The sequence below is a fragment of the Fusarium solani genome, assembly GCF_023522795.1.
Source record: "Fusarium solani strain SB1 chromosome Unknown bctg00000004, whole genome shotgun sequence".
In the NCBI taxonomy this organism is placed as follows: Eukaryota; Fungi; Ascomycota; class Sordariomycetes; order Hypocreales; family Nectriaceae; genus Fusarium; species Fusarium solani.
This window is the reverse complement of record NW_027072152.1, coordinates 1,493,035-1,507,604: the sequence shown is the minus strand read 5'-3', so window position 1 is coordinate 1,507,604 and position 14,570 is coordinate 1,493,035. Positions and strand designations below refer to the sequence as shown.

Genomic DNA, 14,570 nt, shown 5'->3' with positions numbered 1-14,570 from the left:
CACTATCCAGGGATCCTTACTGCAACTGAAGCTTATCGCTTGTCACTTTGCACACGCACTTGTTTGAAACAACAAGCTGTCCTTGAAGGGACGATAGTTTTGGGAAAGGATTCGATATTTTTGGCCCCTGAATGACAACCCCTCCAGACCACGCCGTCGCCGAATTCCAAACTAAATTTACATCTTCTCGTGAGTCGCCATGAGAGAACCTGGTCAAGATGGTTAGAACAATGTAAATAGTCAAGACTCTACGAGGGGACTCACCAATAAATGTAGTAACAAGACGGCTGCGGACTTGGCAGATATCCTCTGGAACCAGCCAAATGGTGGCACCAAGCTTGCGGGCAATGCTGATGCTTAGCTTGGCGTTCATGTAGGCATCCTCATCCGTCTGCCCGGGGGTCACGAGATCGTAGTCGACATAGCTGCTCTTCATTCCGTTCAAGACATCCAGAAGGAAGATACCAGAACCGATGGCGGGGTCCTTGAAAGAGCGAATGGCCGAGTTTCTGCCACCCTTGCGGGACATGTCGTTGGCCCATCGCACCATCTCAGAGTCTGTAATCTCCCTCTTGCCGAGCTTCTGAGCCAGAGATGAAAGAGTGACAGTGATATCCTTGCGCATAAGCTGCCACACGAGGCCAAGAGTCAAAGTTCGCTGTCCGTCGGTAATATCGGCACCCTGAATGCCCACCAACGAAAAGCGGTTTTGCTTGCCCAGCTCGATCGCATAGTTGGTGTTCTCCACAGCCTTGAACCTCGACATCTCTCCACCATGGGCTGGTCGCTTGTTGACGTGGCGGGGGTTGACGGAACCGGGGATCACCTTGTCGTAGGCTTGGAGGAGAATGCTGCCGTCTCGAAGATCGTCGAAGAAGGACACGACAGCTGGTTGCACATCCAGACTGTTGAGCCAAAGAGTAAACACTCTTGCCTCACGCTCACCCTCCGCATCGAAGTCCTCAACCTCAAGCTTCTCCTCCTCGGTGATAGGATCGAGAGCGGGGTGATTGTTGAACAGGTTGGCAACAAATGCTAGGTTCAGCTTCGGGTTTCCGGCGACAAGAGACTTTGGTGTCAAGAACTTGCGGCAACCAAGCTTGTCGGCCTCCTGAAGAACCGCCTCGGCTCGGTCGTGAAGATCCTGCTTCTGCAATGGTGCACGTGTGACTCCATATTCGGGGCCAATCTGTGCAAGTAAAACGGCGTAATTCTCGCCGTCCTTGACATTGGAGGAGAAGTTGTTAACCCTGTTGCAAAATATTAGTAAAGGCTGACCTTGCGTGGTTCGAATTGACGTACTTGCGGCCCCAATTGGCAGCCTTGAGATGATAGTTGAACCACCGGAGCAAGATTTGCTCGGGGGTAGTCTAAGGAACTGCTCGAGAGTCTCGTCCTCCTCAAGCAATCGGTAGAGCTCGGGGTGCAGCTTGATATCAATCTTGCCCAACAGTCCGCGGCGAATAATCTGCCAGATCAAACCCAGGATCAGATGCTCCCTCACCTCGATGATATCGCCGGCACCAATGTTCACAACAGAGCAGCCGATACCCTTGGCGGATTCGATAACGATGTTATTGTTCTCACTCATTTGGAAGGCATTGAGATTTTTCGTCTTCCTGCCGGGAATGTTGAGGACACGCTCATCGATGGTGTCAGGTACACTGTCGTTGATGAGCTTGGCGAGAACCAGACCATCCTTGCACTCGTCGAACATCTCAAAAGTGTCGGTAGGGAATGGTAGACGGCTGTCGATGTCGGGATCGCCAGCGAGCACGGCATTGATGTGGCGGGTGAACTCGGTTCGCTCATCCTCGTTGATGGTGTGGGTGATGTTGGCATTGGAACCCTGGACATGAATCTTGCCGCTCACGCTGCTCTTGGAAGCATGCCCTCCAGTGCGCTGCGCGACAACGCCGGGCGCGGAAGAGGCGGATGGGCCCGTGGACATGCGCTTCTGGGCAGGGGAGGATTCGCGGAGTTTGGAGATGAGCTTGTGGCAGAGAGGTTAGCGACAGTCGTGGAAACTTGAGCAGGGAGACCTACGCTGACATAGTCCTCAAGTTCAACGCGCCGTGACGAGTCAAGCTCGACTTCCTTCAGCGCTTGGCGCACAACATCATAAGGTTGGTTTTCGCTCTGTTGCGTGGCCTTGATAGCAGTGGCCTCATCCAGGTATCCCTTGTCGTCGACATCGAGTCGCTGGAAGGCATCGGACAAGGAGAAGATCTCGTTCTGCTGGAACTGAGGAAACTTCCTATTGGGACGCTGTCAGTATTACGAGGCAGCCCGCGAGATCCGGCGCAACCGACCTCTGAAGCTTCAAAACGTTCATGGTGGGGGAGGGGGTCGCGCAGAGGGGGCGCGAGGAGAGATGGAGAGGGGCCGAGTTGTTAAGGAGAGGCCAGCACTCGAAGGGAGGCCTGCAATATTTGTGCGATACTTGTTGACAGGGGAAGGTTGAGAAGATGTGGTCTTGATTCCAGTGACGGAGTTGAAGCTGGAAAGGATGATGCGAGAATTGGGCACCTGAAAGGGAGAGGGACCGTCTTTAGGTGGCATAGCACGGGTGGGGAGGTGTCCAAGCAGAGAGTCCGGCGCTGGTACTTTCTCAAGGAAGCTGACAAGGTACCCCTCCTTTAACGCTGGGTATTGAATGGCGGTAAACTCATAGCCGCTATACCTGATTGGGTGATCGGAGGTACTTGTTTGTTTGGTCACTGCGGGGAGCTGTCCCTGGTGGAAGGACCTTCGGGGCTTGAGAGCGGTGATGTAATGGCCACCATTGGGATGGCAGTGCAGCGGATACGCGTTTACCAGGCGGCCATGAACAAGGTACGGATGCTGACGACAGAGATCTAGGCACCCTGTTTCGTTCCAATTCTTCCTTCATCTGCCTCCCCAGGCAGGGTATTAGAGTGTAAACTAAACCTATCAAAATGTTGCCGCCTGGAAGTGATTCGTAAACCAACTCGCTTTCGCAAATCATGAACCAAGCCCCACTCGGTTGCGTAAGGTCTACTCACCCACTTGGGTTTTCGTTTCCTTCGCATTGAAGGAGAAGAAAAAAAAAAGTTGGGCCTGAACCAGCAGGAAAAAACGCGATAGGACGGAAGGGAAGAGACCCAAAACGCGCCTCCAAGCCTTTCACAATTTGTTTGTGACAGACAGCTAGTAAGACTTTTACAGCACCCTGTCTAATCCTTTGGTGAGCCGAAACATCCTGAACAGCCATTCACTACGCCGTACCAGGATGTCCCTTTGCAAGGTCTGTGAGGAGTCGTTGGTGTTGCGTTTGGATCCGGACGAGGACGTGGATGATGAGGCGGGGGCGTCCAGCGCTGGCCCTAGCACAGTCTCGCAATCAGTCCCCGATGACCTCGAATTGCCCTGTGGATGTCACTTTCATTGGTATGTTGGATGCCTTTGAGACGATCGCCTGTGGTGCTACAATCTCGGCTAAAATGTCAATAGGCAATGCTTGCTGGACCAGTCTTCCGATGTAGCAGTCTCTCTCAAATGCCCGAGTTGCAGTACTTATTTGCCAGCGAACGACGCAGGGCCCTCGGCCACCAACCAGTTCCTCTCTGCGCCCCCGGGCGCTGCAATTCTCACGAGATATGTCAACGAGGGTGGCGTTCAGGAAAACCTAGACATCCTACCATCGATTACTGAGGAGGCATACCTCGAGAGCCACCCTGAGGCCCGTCCGGCTCGTGCGCTGCATGTCATGTCCGCCGAGGGCGACGTTGGCGGAATTGTTGAGTTGCTCCGGGATGCGAGTGACGAGATTGAAGATCTGGCGTCCTTCGTCAGGTACCAAGATCCCCTCGCCGACATGAAGAGCGGGTTGCATCTTGCCATTGAACACAACCAGGAAGAGACACTTTGGCTTCTTCTCTGGCTGTGCTCTACCATCCCGGATGCGGCTTTCCCCGAAACTGCCCGCTCGGTGGCTCAAGTTCTAGGCGTCGGACGCCTCTCCGTCCTGGCAGAGGGAGATATTCGTGGCCTGCGAGACAGCCATGGCCAAACGGCCGCGGATCTCGCTCAACAGAAGCAAGCTCAGTGGGCTTCGATCCTTCGAACGGGACTACTGTCTCTGTAACAAACCGGAGCTATAAAAGTATTGAGCCATGAATATACTCAGGGCTGGGTACATGAGACATCAGTATTACTGGTTGAACGCCGAAAGCGACGCCGTCATGCTCCGCCTAACTCTTCCTCTCATCTTATTCGGGAGAGATAAGCAACTTGTGCCAGGTGGATGGGTTGGAATGCGAGGAAAGCATGCCTGCCTGCCTTGCGTGCCTGGGGAAAGAGGTGGTTAAGAATGAGGTGCATTGATTTAACAAAGTCTATCTGACAGGGGCACGTTGTTCATCGCTGGCAGAGAAATCCACAGACATCTCTGGACGGAGTACCTATGGAGTATTGAACTGCCTAATACACGTGGTGGCTTGGAACGGTGTCAGGGTCCGCAGGCATTTTGGATGTATTTAGGCACCCAGTTAAAAGCCGTGGTTAAACCTTCACAATGGGAATGGGCCAATCTTTTCTCTAAGAAAAAAAAATAACTCTTGTATCAGAAAAGTTGAAGCTTCCTCATCAACCGTGATAAAGTGCCCGTCAGCTGAGCATTCCTGGGTGAAGCTGTTCAAGCCCCCCACTAATATTACCAGGCTGCCTTAGTTCAGGCACACGTTTGCGATTCGTGTCGTCACCTCCACTCTCGGCAAGGGACGTCATCTTCACATGAATCCTCCGCCTTATCGCAATTCATCAGAACACATTTGGCATATTTTCTGTCAACGCCTTGGCCTTTGCCTTCTTTGACTTGATTTGTGCGTTGTCATATTTCTAATGGCAATGTGTTCAACTTGAGCAAAACTCATATAACCATCACCATCACTGCTGCGACTGCAATCGTCACTGCTTAACAGCTCAGAAGCTCAGACTGACCGATACCAAGGCTAGCTAGGCTTCATCATTCAATCTATCACGCCGGAAATCCGACTTTACTACGGGATCCCCTAGGAGGAAAATCCGCGTTGGCTATCTCGTGTTTCCGAGGACGTTCACTCACCCTGACTTCGGCTTCGCAACGGTCTGTTGTCCTGCTCACCAACAGGTTTTCGCGCTGTGTATGGTCACGATCATATCGCGGCACCATGGCCTCAGGGGCAGCCGAAAAGAAGACTGAAAAGTCTTACTTGAGTTCTGCTGTCGACTCCATTAATCCATGGGCCAGTAGCCGCAGTACAACTCCTACTCAGAAGGCCAAGCCGGAGGAAGCTCGACCAGCTCCTGTTCCTGCGAATCCTGACGATCACAGCACGACGCATCTCTACGGCCAAAGCTTTAAATCATACCCTGCAGGATGCCCGCCTTTAAGAGTTCAGTGGTTTCACGCCGTTGACGTAAGGACTCCCCCGACATTGCTGGTTCTTAGCTGACCACGCCGGTAGGTTCCTAAGCGGAAGCCTCAGTTGACCTCCCCTAGCCGTCCAGCACAACCTGAAAAGCCTGCAACGCCGCCAAAGAAGTATTCCGCCTTTTCTACCTCCGATTCCAAGGCCTTGGAGGGAGAGTATCAGAAGCTGTTGGAAGCGATGGAGGACGCTCGGGGTCAGGCTCCTGGTGCCCGTCTACCCTCAAGAAAGAGAAAAGCACATGCGACTGGCGAGATGTCTGAGAAGGCCCTTGATCACGAGGATTCTAATTCCAGTGCCGTTCGTGTTCCCGTGAATGAAGACTTTCTCTTTGATGTCGACATCGAGGCTCGAGAGCTGGCTCCTGTTTACTGGCTGGGTCCAGTCTATGAAGGTTCGCTGCGACACGACGTACCATTACCGTCGACTAACTGGTGTTAGTACGGCGAGGAACTTGGTTCTATCAAGATAGCTCGACATTACGTCCTTGCGAGGAGAATCTTGCTGCACAACTTGAAGAGGTGCGAATAATCATGCCTTATGCTCAAGAACGGTCTAACATATTCCCAGGGTTACCTCAAGACGAAGCCATGGCAATATGCTGGTATATCAAGCCGTCGCCCTTGCATCTACAATCGTATTGACACTGACGACTAACCAGGCAGAGATCGTAGCCCATCGGGTGCGAGGAGAAACATTACGCCAAAAGCGTCGCGGGAAAATCTCAAGTCAACAAGCTCATCCCGGTCAGCGAGTGCGACTCGCTTGAAGGAGCATAATGCCCCTGCTGCCAATGTTGACTCCCAAGGCCAATCGCAACCCCAAAGCTACCGGCTCTTCGGGACCTACATGAATAGCATGGCCACTTACCAGGACGCCAATACAGCTTGGTTGACCTCAGACGGCATGCTTTCATGGGTCACTTCATCTGTGTATCAGAGATTCGGCGGTGGGAGCTACATGAGCGGGGTGAAGCTCGTCCGTGGGTATTCTGAGCCCAGTAAGACTAAGGACAAGGACAAGGATAAAGACAAGGGCGATGAAAGCCGATCAGCCACTGTCGATGAAGCCCTCTCGCTGGATCAGAAGCAGCAGAAGATGTTGAAGCGAAGATCGGCACCTCCGTCGACCCGTGCTTCCCATGACGAACCCGCCCACGATGACGAGCAGATCAAGACGGAGAGGGACCCTCGAGAAATCAGGCTGCAGCGTCAGCTATCGTCGCTCATTGAGAGTGAGGGGAGAACCAAGGCTGAAACGGAAGAAGAGATCCGCCGGCGCGAAGAACAGGAGATACAAGACGACTACACTGGGCAGGCCGGCGAGACTCAAGGTCGTGAGATAGAACACCTGGTGCTGGTGACCCATGGAATCGGCCAACTCCTCAGCCTTCGGTATGTTATTAACCGGATGATGTTGTGTTGCTTGCTCATCGCTTACCCTCCCTAGTATGGAAAGTGTCAACTTTGTCCACGATGTTAATATCCTCCGCAAAACCATAAAATCCGTATATGCCAACTCAGCAGACCTGAAAGCCTTGAACTCGGAGCTTGGACCCGGACCAGGAAACAGTCGCGTGCAGGTGCTCCCGGTATGCTGGAGGCATCTTCTGGATTTCCCAAGAAAGCGCCAGAAGAAGGGTGAGCGCGACCTAGGGGACATCGATGGCGACGAGGATGAATGTGAGTCGTCTTAAAACTTGGCACCTTGAAGGTAGACTACTGACTCTTATGACTACAGATCCATCTCTGGACGACATCACTATTGAAGGGGTGGCCTTTGCCCGTTCCCTCATATCTGACCTTGCTTTGGATGTGTTGCTCTATCAGAGCTCTTATCGTGACCAAATTACGAGGATTGTCCTCAATGAGTGTAACCGCATTTTCAAGCTATTCAAGGAACGGAATCCAGACTTTAAGGGAAAAGTGCATCTGATGGGTCATTCCTTGGGTTCTGCGATCCTTTTCGATGTTCTTTGCCAACAGAAGCAAGATCGCCCTACCGAGCACAAGTCTTTGTTGCGTCTGTGGCCAATGCAGGATCGAACAGAATCGCCAAGCAAGAATACAGAGCTGGAGCTCGACTTCAATGTTGAGGACCTATTCTGCTTGGGCTCGCCGGTTGGTCTTTTCCAGATGCTTAAGGGACGGTACGATTAGAAACACCCTTGACCTGGCAGATGCCCTTGTTTGTACTGACAGCCTTGATTAGAACTATAGCCGCGAGACCGCGCCCCCAATCCGTGAAAGCCAAGGACCCCCAGAGCATGGATTGTGATGAAGATGTGCTCCGCACAACCCCCCTTGGATCGGGGACAGAGCAAATATCCCCAGTGACCGGTCTGCCCGGAACCGTCGCATCGCCCAAGGTTCAACAGCTATTTAACATATTCCACCCATCAGACCCCATTAGCTATCGCCTCGAGCCTCTGATATCACCGTCCATGTCAACATTGAAGCCTCAATTGTTACCCTACACGAAGAGGGGAATATTTAGCAATGTTACACCACAAGGGCTGACCGGGATCGGAACTATGGTTGGACAGAGCGTCAGCGGATTGTGGTCGAGTCTGAGTGCCGGCATTGCTAGTAACCTGCTCAACCGAAGTCTCGGTATCAATAGCGAAGAGGTGGCGAGGATAACAGCCAGCGCATCGCGCGGAGAATCACAGACTCTTGAAGGCGCGGGATCGAAGACTCTGGTGAGTGGTGATACTCCCGACGCTGAGAAGCGAGTGGCTACAGATGCGCGCATGAAGAAGCTCGCCGATTCCACGACCAATGCTTCGGACTTTGGGTCTGGCCTGAGTGACCACAGCCCGACGTTGATCGATGACGAGCTGGAGACCTTGTATTCCAAATTCCAGCAAAGCCGCACTCAAATGTCCAAAGAAGGGGAGCCGGCTACCACGTCGGACGAAGATAAGAAGGCGCGCAAGCTGCGCAAGGAAGAAGGGAAAGTTCGAGCACTCAATCGCAATGGTCGAGTCGACTACAGCATCCAAGAGTGAGTGTCGATGCCGGAGAGAACTCTTAGTTGCAACGAATGGATCAAGACTAATCATGCCTTAAGGAGCGTCCTGGACTTCAACCCAATCAATACAATCGCCTCACACATGGGTTATTGGGCTGACGAGGATGTGAACCATTTCGTCCTCTCCCAGATGCTGTCGAATCAATCGAGGCGGAAGTCTGAATCCTAAGACGACATTCTGGCAGCTGTATATAAGCCCTGCCACTTGGTAGGGGCTACTTTGATATCACGATAGATGGTTAGGGAGTCAAGCTGGCTGGGGGCCTATTGAGAGATGCTTGGAATCAGATTACCGGCTTTAAGATGCTTGGAATCAGATTACCGGCTTTAAGATGCATGTTGTGGAAGGCTAACAATCGCCTCGTCCGCTGGGCATTTGGCCCAGTGACATCCATGCCTGTAATTGTGATATCTGCTCGTAAACGACTACTTGTGTAAGAGCCTTGTGTTGAATGCGCGGTCAGGCAACCAATGAAAAGTGTCTGTATCATCAAGTACGCAGGACGTTGTCGCAAAGTTACCTTTCATTTGCGCGCCTTCGGCGATGATTCATATCTTGGGGGCGGCTGGTTCCCCGCAGGCTGGTAGAATGGTGGGGCACGACGGATGCTAAAGAGTTTGGGTCCCTCTTTACCTGGCGACGGAAATTTTGCGACTCAACTCCCACGCCGTCCCTCTCATCCAACCTTCGACTTGTCGCCTCTCGCAGCATCGCGACTCCTCGCCTCTGGTCATGTACATCGCATGCGAATCCCCAGCACTTCAAGCAGCTTCCGATTCGAGCTTGTTGTGATCACAACCCCAATCCGCACTTGCCGGATCCCCGCATACCTGCGATCGATCTCACGATCATACCAACGCCAGTGCTTTTAGCTGCCTCGCAACAGTCCGATTTCCACTTCGAAGTTTACAAGCGCGCCTAACATGGCTACCGACGCGTCCACAAAGCGTGCCGTGAAGGAGCAGCTTGTGGATAAGCTGCCTAAGCGATTCAAGGGCATCAAATTTGGCATCCAGTGAGTTCGCTTCGCGGCAGTGATCTCCGTTTGCCGGATAGTGCTGACTTGTCTTCTCTCGTTACTAGATCCAACCAAGACATTGCCAATCAGGCTGTCCTCGAGGTCTCTGACCGCTTGCTCTACGACATCGAGAATAATCGCGCCCCATATCGCCATGGTCCTCTCGACTCCCGACTGGTGAGCTCCCGACCTCCGCCCACGTCGAACTTGTCTAATACAAATATCTTGCTAGGGAACCTCGAGCAAGGCAGGAAAATGCGCTACCTGCGAGCTATCGCTGTCGGAGTGTAATGGACACTTTGGTCATGTCCGCCTTCCGTTGCCGGCCTTCCACGTCGGCTACCTGCGCTTCATCATGTCTATCCTGCAAGAAATTTGCAAGGTAAAGTTGATCGCTACACAGGGAGGCGAGGGCTTGCTAATGTTGTGCTAGGATTGTGGCCGAGTGTTACTGGAAGAACCTGAACGACGACAGTTTCTGAAGGAGTTGCGGCGACCGTTCCTCGATAACCTACGCCGAACTCAAATATGCAAAAAGATTAATGCAGAATGCCGAAAGATCAAGACCTGCCCATACTGTGGCTCCATCAACGGCCAGATTCGAAAGATTGGTGTCCTCAAACTTGCCCACGACAAGTTCTCCTTTTACAACAAGTCCACCTCGGTGAAGAAGGTCCCCCCGAGAGCAAGATCAAGTTCGACAACTCCTTCACTGAGGCGAAGCGCGAGAACCCTGAGCTCGATAAGCATCTTCGCAAGGCCATGGAGGATCTGAATCCACTGAGGGTTCTCAACCTCTTCAAGATGATAAGCCCTACCGACTGCGAGCTCCTTGGCCTCGACCCTGCCGAAGGTCGTCCGGAAATGTTTATCTGGCAATTTCTGCCTGCCCCTCCAGTTTGCATCAGACCCTCTGTTGCCCAAGACAATGCTAGCAATGAAGACGACATCACCACCAAGCTCGCCGATATCGTCTGGGTTAGCGGCATGATCCGATCTGCCCTGCAAAAAGGCTCTCCGGTTCAGACGATCATGGAACAGTGGGAGTACTTGCAGACCCAGATCGCCATGTACGTCAATAGTGATGTTCCCGGCCTCCAGCAGCCTGGATTCGGTAAAGCCACGAGGGGCTTCTGCCAACGCCTGAAGGGCAAGCAAGGCCGCTTCCGAGGAAACCTCTCTGGAAAGCGTGTGGACTTCTCTGGAAGAACCGTCATCTCCCCTGACCCTAACCTCGGTATCGATCAAGTGGCTGTCCCTCAACTTGTCGCCAAGAACCTTACCTACCCCGAAAGGGTACAGCGACACAATATCGAGAAGCTCCGCCAGTGTATCAAGAATGGAGTCGATGTCTGGCCAGGAGCGCAGCGAGTCGTCAAGCAGGATGACGGTGGCTACTCGATCAACTTGAAATTCGCCAACAGGGATAATACAGCCCGAGATCTCAAATATGGAGATGTCGTTGAGCGCCATCTCGAGGACAACGACATTGTGCTCTTCAACCGTCAGCCGTCTCTGCATAAACTGAGTATCATGAGCCATCTTGCAAAAGTTCGTCCTTGGAGGACATTCAGGCTCAACGAGTGTGTTTGTGGGCCGTACAACGCCGATTTTGACGGTGATGAGATGAACCTCCATGTTCCGCAGACAGAGGAAGCTCGTGCTGAAGCCATCAATCTGATGGGAATCAAGCACAACTTGGCGACACCCAAGAACGGCGAACCTGTCATTGCTGCGACCCAGGATTTCATCACGGCGGCTTTCTTGCTCAGCAGCAAGGATCGATTCTTTGACCGCAAGACCTTCACCTATCTGTGCATGCATATGATGGATGGTAAAACCCACCTTGACATGCCTCCGCCAGCCATTATTGCACCACAGGCTCTTTGGACCGGAAAGCAGCTCTTCAGTATGCTCATGCGACCCAACAAGGATTCGCGGGTCAAGGTCAACCTTGATGCCAAGTGCCGAGCATACAAGGCCCGACCCGGCCAATGCCCCGACATGGACCCCAACGACGGCTGGCTTGTTGTACGCAACTCCGAGGTCATGTGTGGTCGCATGGACAAGTCTACAGTCGGATCAGGCAAGAAGGATTCAATTTTCTATGTCATTCTTCGTGATTTTGGCCCAGACGAAGCTGTCATCGCCATGAACAGACTTGCCAAGCTGTGTGCGCGTCAATTGACAAACCGAGGCTTCTCCATTGGCGTGGGAGATGTCTTCCCAACCCAATCGCTCAACGAAGAGAAAGAAAAGCTGGTAGCCGTCGCCTACAAACAGTGCGATGACCTCATCGAGACCTTCAAAGCCGGCAAACTTGAGAAGGCGGCTGGCTGCAACCAGGAGCAAACCCTGGAAAACTCCATGTCTGGTATTCTGAGCAAAGTCCGACAGCAGGCAGGTTCATACTGTGTTGATACCCTGAGTCGCAACAACGCCCCTCTTATTATGGCCAAGTCTGGCTCCAAGGGCTCAGACATCAACGTCGCGCAGATGGTTGCACTCGTCGGACAGCAGATTATCGGCGGTTCACGTGTGGCGGATGGGTTCCAGGACCGAACTCTTCCACACTTTCACAAAAACGCTCGGCAGCCTCCATCAAAGGGTTTCGTCAAGAACAGCTTTTACACCGGCCTTTTCCCCACCGAGTTCATCTTTCACGCCATGTCGGGCCGTGAAGGTCTGGTCGATACAGCTGTCAAGACTGCTGAAACTGGCTACATGTCTCGACGACTCATGAAGTCACTTGAAGATTTGTCCACGCAGTATGATGATACAGTGCGAACCTCGGGTGGTGGCATTGTGCAGTTCCAGTTTGGCGCGGACAAACTCGACCCCGTCGATATGGAAGGTTCTGCAGAGCCGGTGCATTTCCTGCGAACCTGGACTCACGCAGAGAGCTTGACCAGGGACAATAGCGAGGCATCCATGACCCCAGAAGAGATCAGGTCCTTCTGCGACTCCGTATTGGAGACCGAACGAAGACGTTATGTCCGACGTGGTCTCTTGCATAATGAAGTCTTGGATTATGGGGACACGAGCGACTATGGAATCGACGAACACGAAGGTGCCAGAGGATTTCTCAAAGCGATTGAGACCCACGTCGAAGGTCTGGCATCGAAGCTGGAGCGGGTCAGGAAGCTTGCTGGATTTGAGGGCGATGTGATGGTGAGGGCAACAGCTCAGGACCACGCCGACCGGACGGCCAAGGTTACCTTGTCCACACTCCGCCTTTTCATCAAGATGTGTCTTGACAAGTACAAGAAGGCGCACGTCGAACCCGGACATGCTGTCGGTGCTGTCGGCGCCCATTCTATCGGTGAACCTGGTACTCAGATGACACTGAAGACCTTCCATTTCGCCGGTGTTGCTGGTATGAGTATCACTCAGGGTGTTCCTCGAATCAAGGAAATCATCAATGCTTCGAAGACCATCAGTACTCCAGTTATCACTTGCCCGCTGGAAAATAACGAACAGATCGAGGCGGCGCGAGTGGTCAAGGGACGCATCGAAAAGACGTACATTTCTGATGTCTTGCGCTTCGTCGAGGATGAATGGCGTACCAACGAGGGCAACGTCGTTCTCCAAATCGATTCAACCGCTCTCTCAGACATGCATCTGGGTATTGGGCCTTACGACATCGCTGAGGCCATCTGCAAGCAGCGCAAGTTGAAGGTGCAACGCGATGATCTGTCAATTGACGGTGAGAGAATTATTGTTCGTGTGCGCGATGTCAGCGACTCTACAAAGAGGACACCTGCCCGAAGCAAAGCTGCTGCTGATGACACCGGGGATATGCTGCTACGAGCCAATTTCCTGCGTCGTGTGCTTCCCACAGTGCCGATTTCCGGTTATTCCGAAGCGACTCGTGCCATCATCCAGACGTCAGAACAGAACACTCACACCGTCTTGGTTGAGGGTTATGGGCTTCGAGAATGCATGACGACCGAAGGTGTCATTGGTATCAAGGCCCGCTCAAACAATGTCATGGAATGCCGAGATGTTTTGGGTATTGAGGCTGCAAGAACCACCATCGCAGACGAAATCGGCGAAGTCATGGGTGACATGGGTATTGATCCGCGACACATGCAGCTCCTGGCTGATGTGATGACCTACAAGGGCGAGGTACTGGGTATTACGCGTTTTGGTTTGTCCAAGATGAGAGACAGCGTGCTGCAACTGGCCTCGTTCGAGAAAACCCCGGATCATCTCTTCGAGGCTGCGGCTGGCATGAAGACGGACCAGATCGAAGGTGTCAGTGAATGCATCATCATGGGTCAAACAATGAGAGTCGGAACTGGTGCCTTCCAGGTGGTTCGTCGCCTGGGTATCCAAGGAGGAGACCTCAAACAGAAGCCAACAACGTTTGAAGATGCTTGGGCTGCCGAGACGGCGCTGAAGCGAAAGGCACGCCGCAAGGTTTAGTCTGTTGGATGAGGCCGGCTTGTTCTGGAGTATAAAAGTAGGATGGATTGATGTATTCATGCCAAAATAGCGATACCATAGGGGAATTGTAAGGTTCTTTTTAAATCGATTTGCCTTTCTTGCCTGGCGAGCTCTGGCTCAGTCACCCTTGAGTCTTTGTTTGAGACGGCGACTGTGCACCACCGTTATAGGCTCCACGTGATGCCGTCTGACGAGTTCGTCGTGAACGCCACCACCAGTATTCACCTCGAACTTGCACGCTTAACACAAATCGGCTCGCTCAACAGTCAGATACCGCAAAATGTGCGGTCGTTATGCTTTGGCTCTGGTAAGTGCCAACATTTGGCTAGGTAATGGCTCTAACGATAAGCCATAGCGCCCGTCGCAAATCCGTCGGATGTTCGAGGAGGATGGCCTAGACATTGATGACGCACCAGAAGATGAAGGAGATGGTACCCCCCGCAACACCTACAACTTTGCTCCTGGCAATCACGGCATTGTTTATCGCGCAAATACGCCCGATGGAGGTGCCGGCCACCAGGGAACGGACAACGAGAAACAGCAGCACGCTGAGATCAACGATGCGACCGACCATGCGGCATACTCTGAACAAGTCAAGTACAAGCTGCAGTCCATGAAATGGGGCTTGATTCCGTCG

General features: G+C 52.7%; 3 protein-coding genes across 3 annotated transcripts; 2 read left to right on the top strand and 1 right to left on the bottom strand.

Moving 5' to 3' along the window:
• Positions 1-177: 177 nt before the first annotated feature.
• MRS44_007540 (uncharacterized protein) lies at positions 178-2,335 on the bottom strand (the record flags this gene model as incomplete). Its single annotated transcript, XM_065620570.1, has 4 exons — positions 178-209; positions 265-1,993; positions 2,047-2,257; positions 2,313-2,335. The coding sequence occupies 4 exons, from the start codon at positions 2,333-2,335 to the stop codon at positions 178-180; spliced, it is 1,995 nt and encodes a 664-aa protein (XP_065476642.1).
• Positions 2,336-3,253: 918 nt separating this feature from the next.
• Positions 3,254-4,108, top strand: MRS44_007539 (uncharacterized protein; the record flags this gene model as incomplete). Its single annotated transcript, XM_046273786.1, has 2 exons — positions 3,254-3,411; positions 3,475-4,108. The coding sequence occupies 2 exons, from the start codon at positions 3,254-3,256 to the stop codon at positions 4,106-4,108; spliced, it is 792 nt and encodes a 263-aa protein (XP_046134458.1).
• A 1,063-nt stretch (positions 4,109-5,171) lies between these two features.
• MRS44_007538 (uncharacterized protein) lies at positions 5,172-8,634 on the top strand (the record flags this gene model as incomplete). The annotated part of the gene is made up of 9 exons (XM_046281101.1): positions 5,172-5,420; positions 5,469-5,826; positions 5,874-5,953; positions 6,003-6,036; positions 6,094-6,826; positions 6,882-7,114; positions 7,173-7,581; positions 7,644-8,438; positions 8,505-8,634. The coding sequence occupies 9 exons, from the start codon at positions 5,172-5,174 to the stop codon at positions 8,632-8,634; spliced, it is 3,021 nt and encodes a 1,006-aa protein (XP_046134459.1).
• Between the last annotated feature and the right edge of the window lie 5,936 nt (positions 8,635-14,570).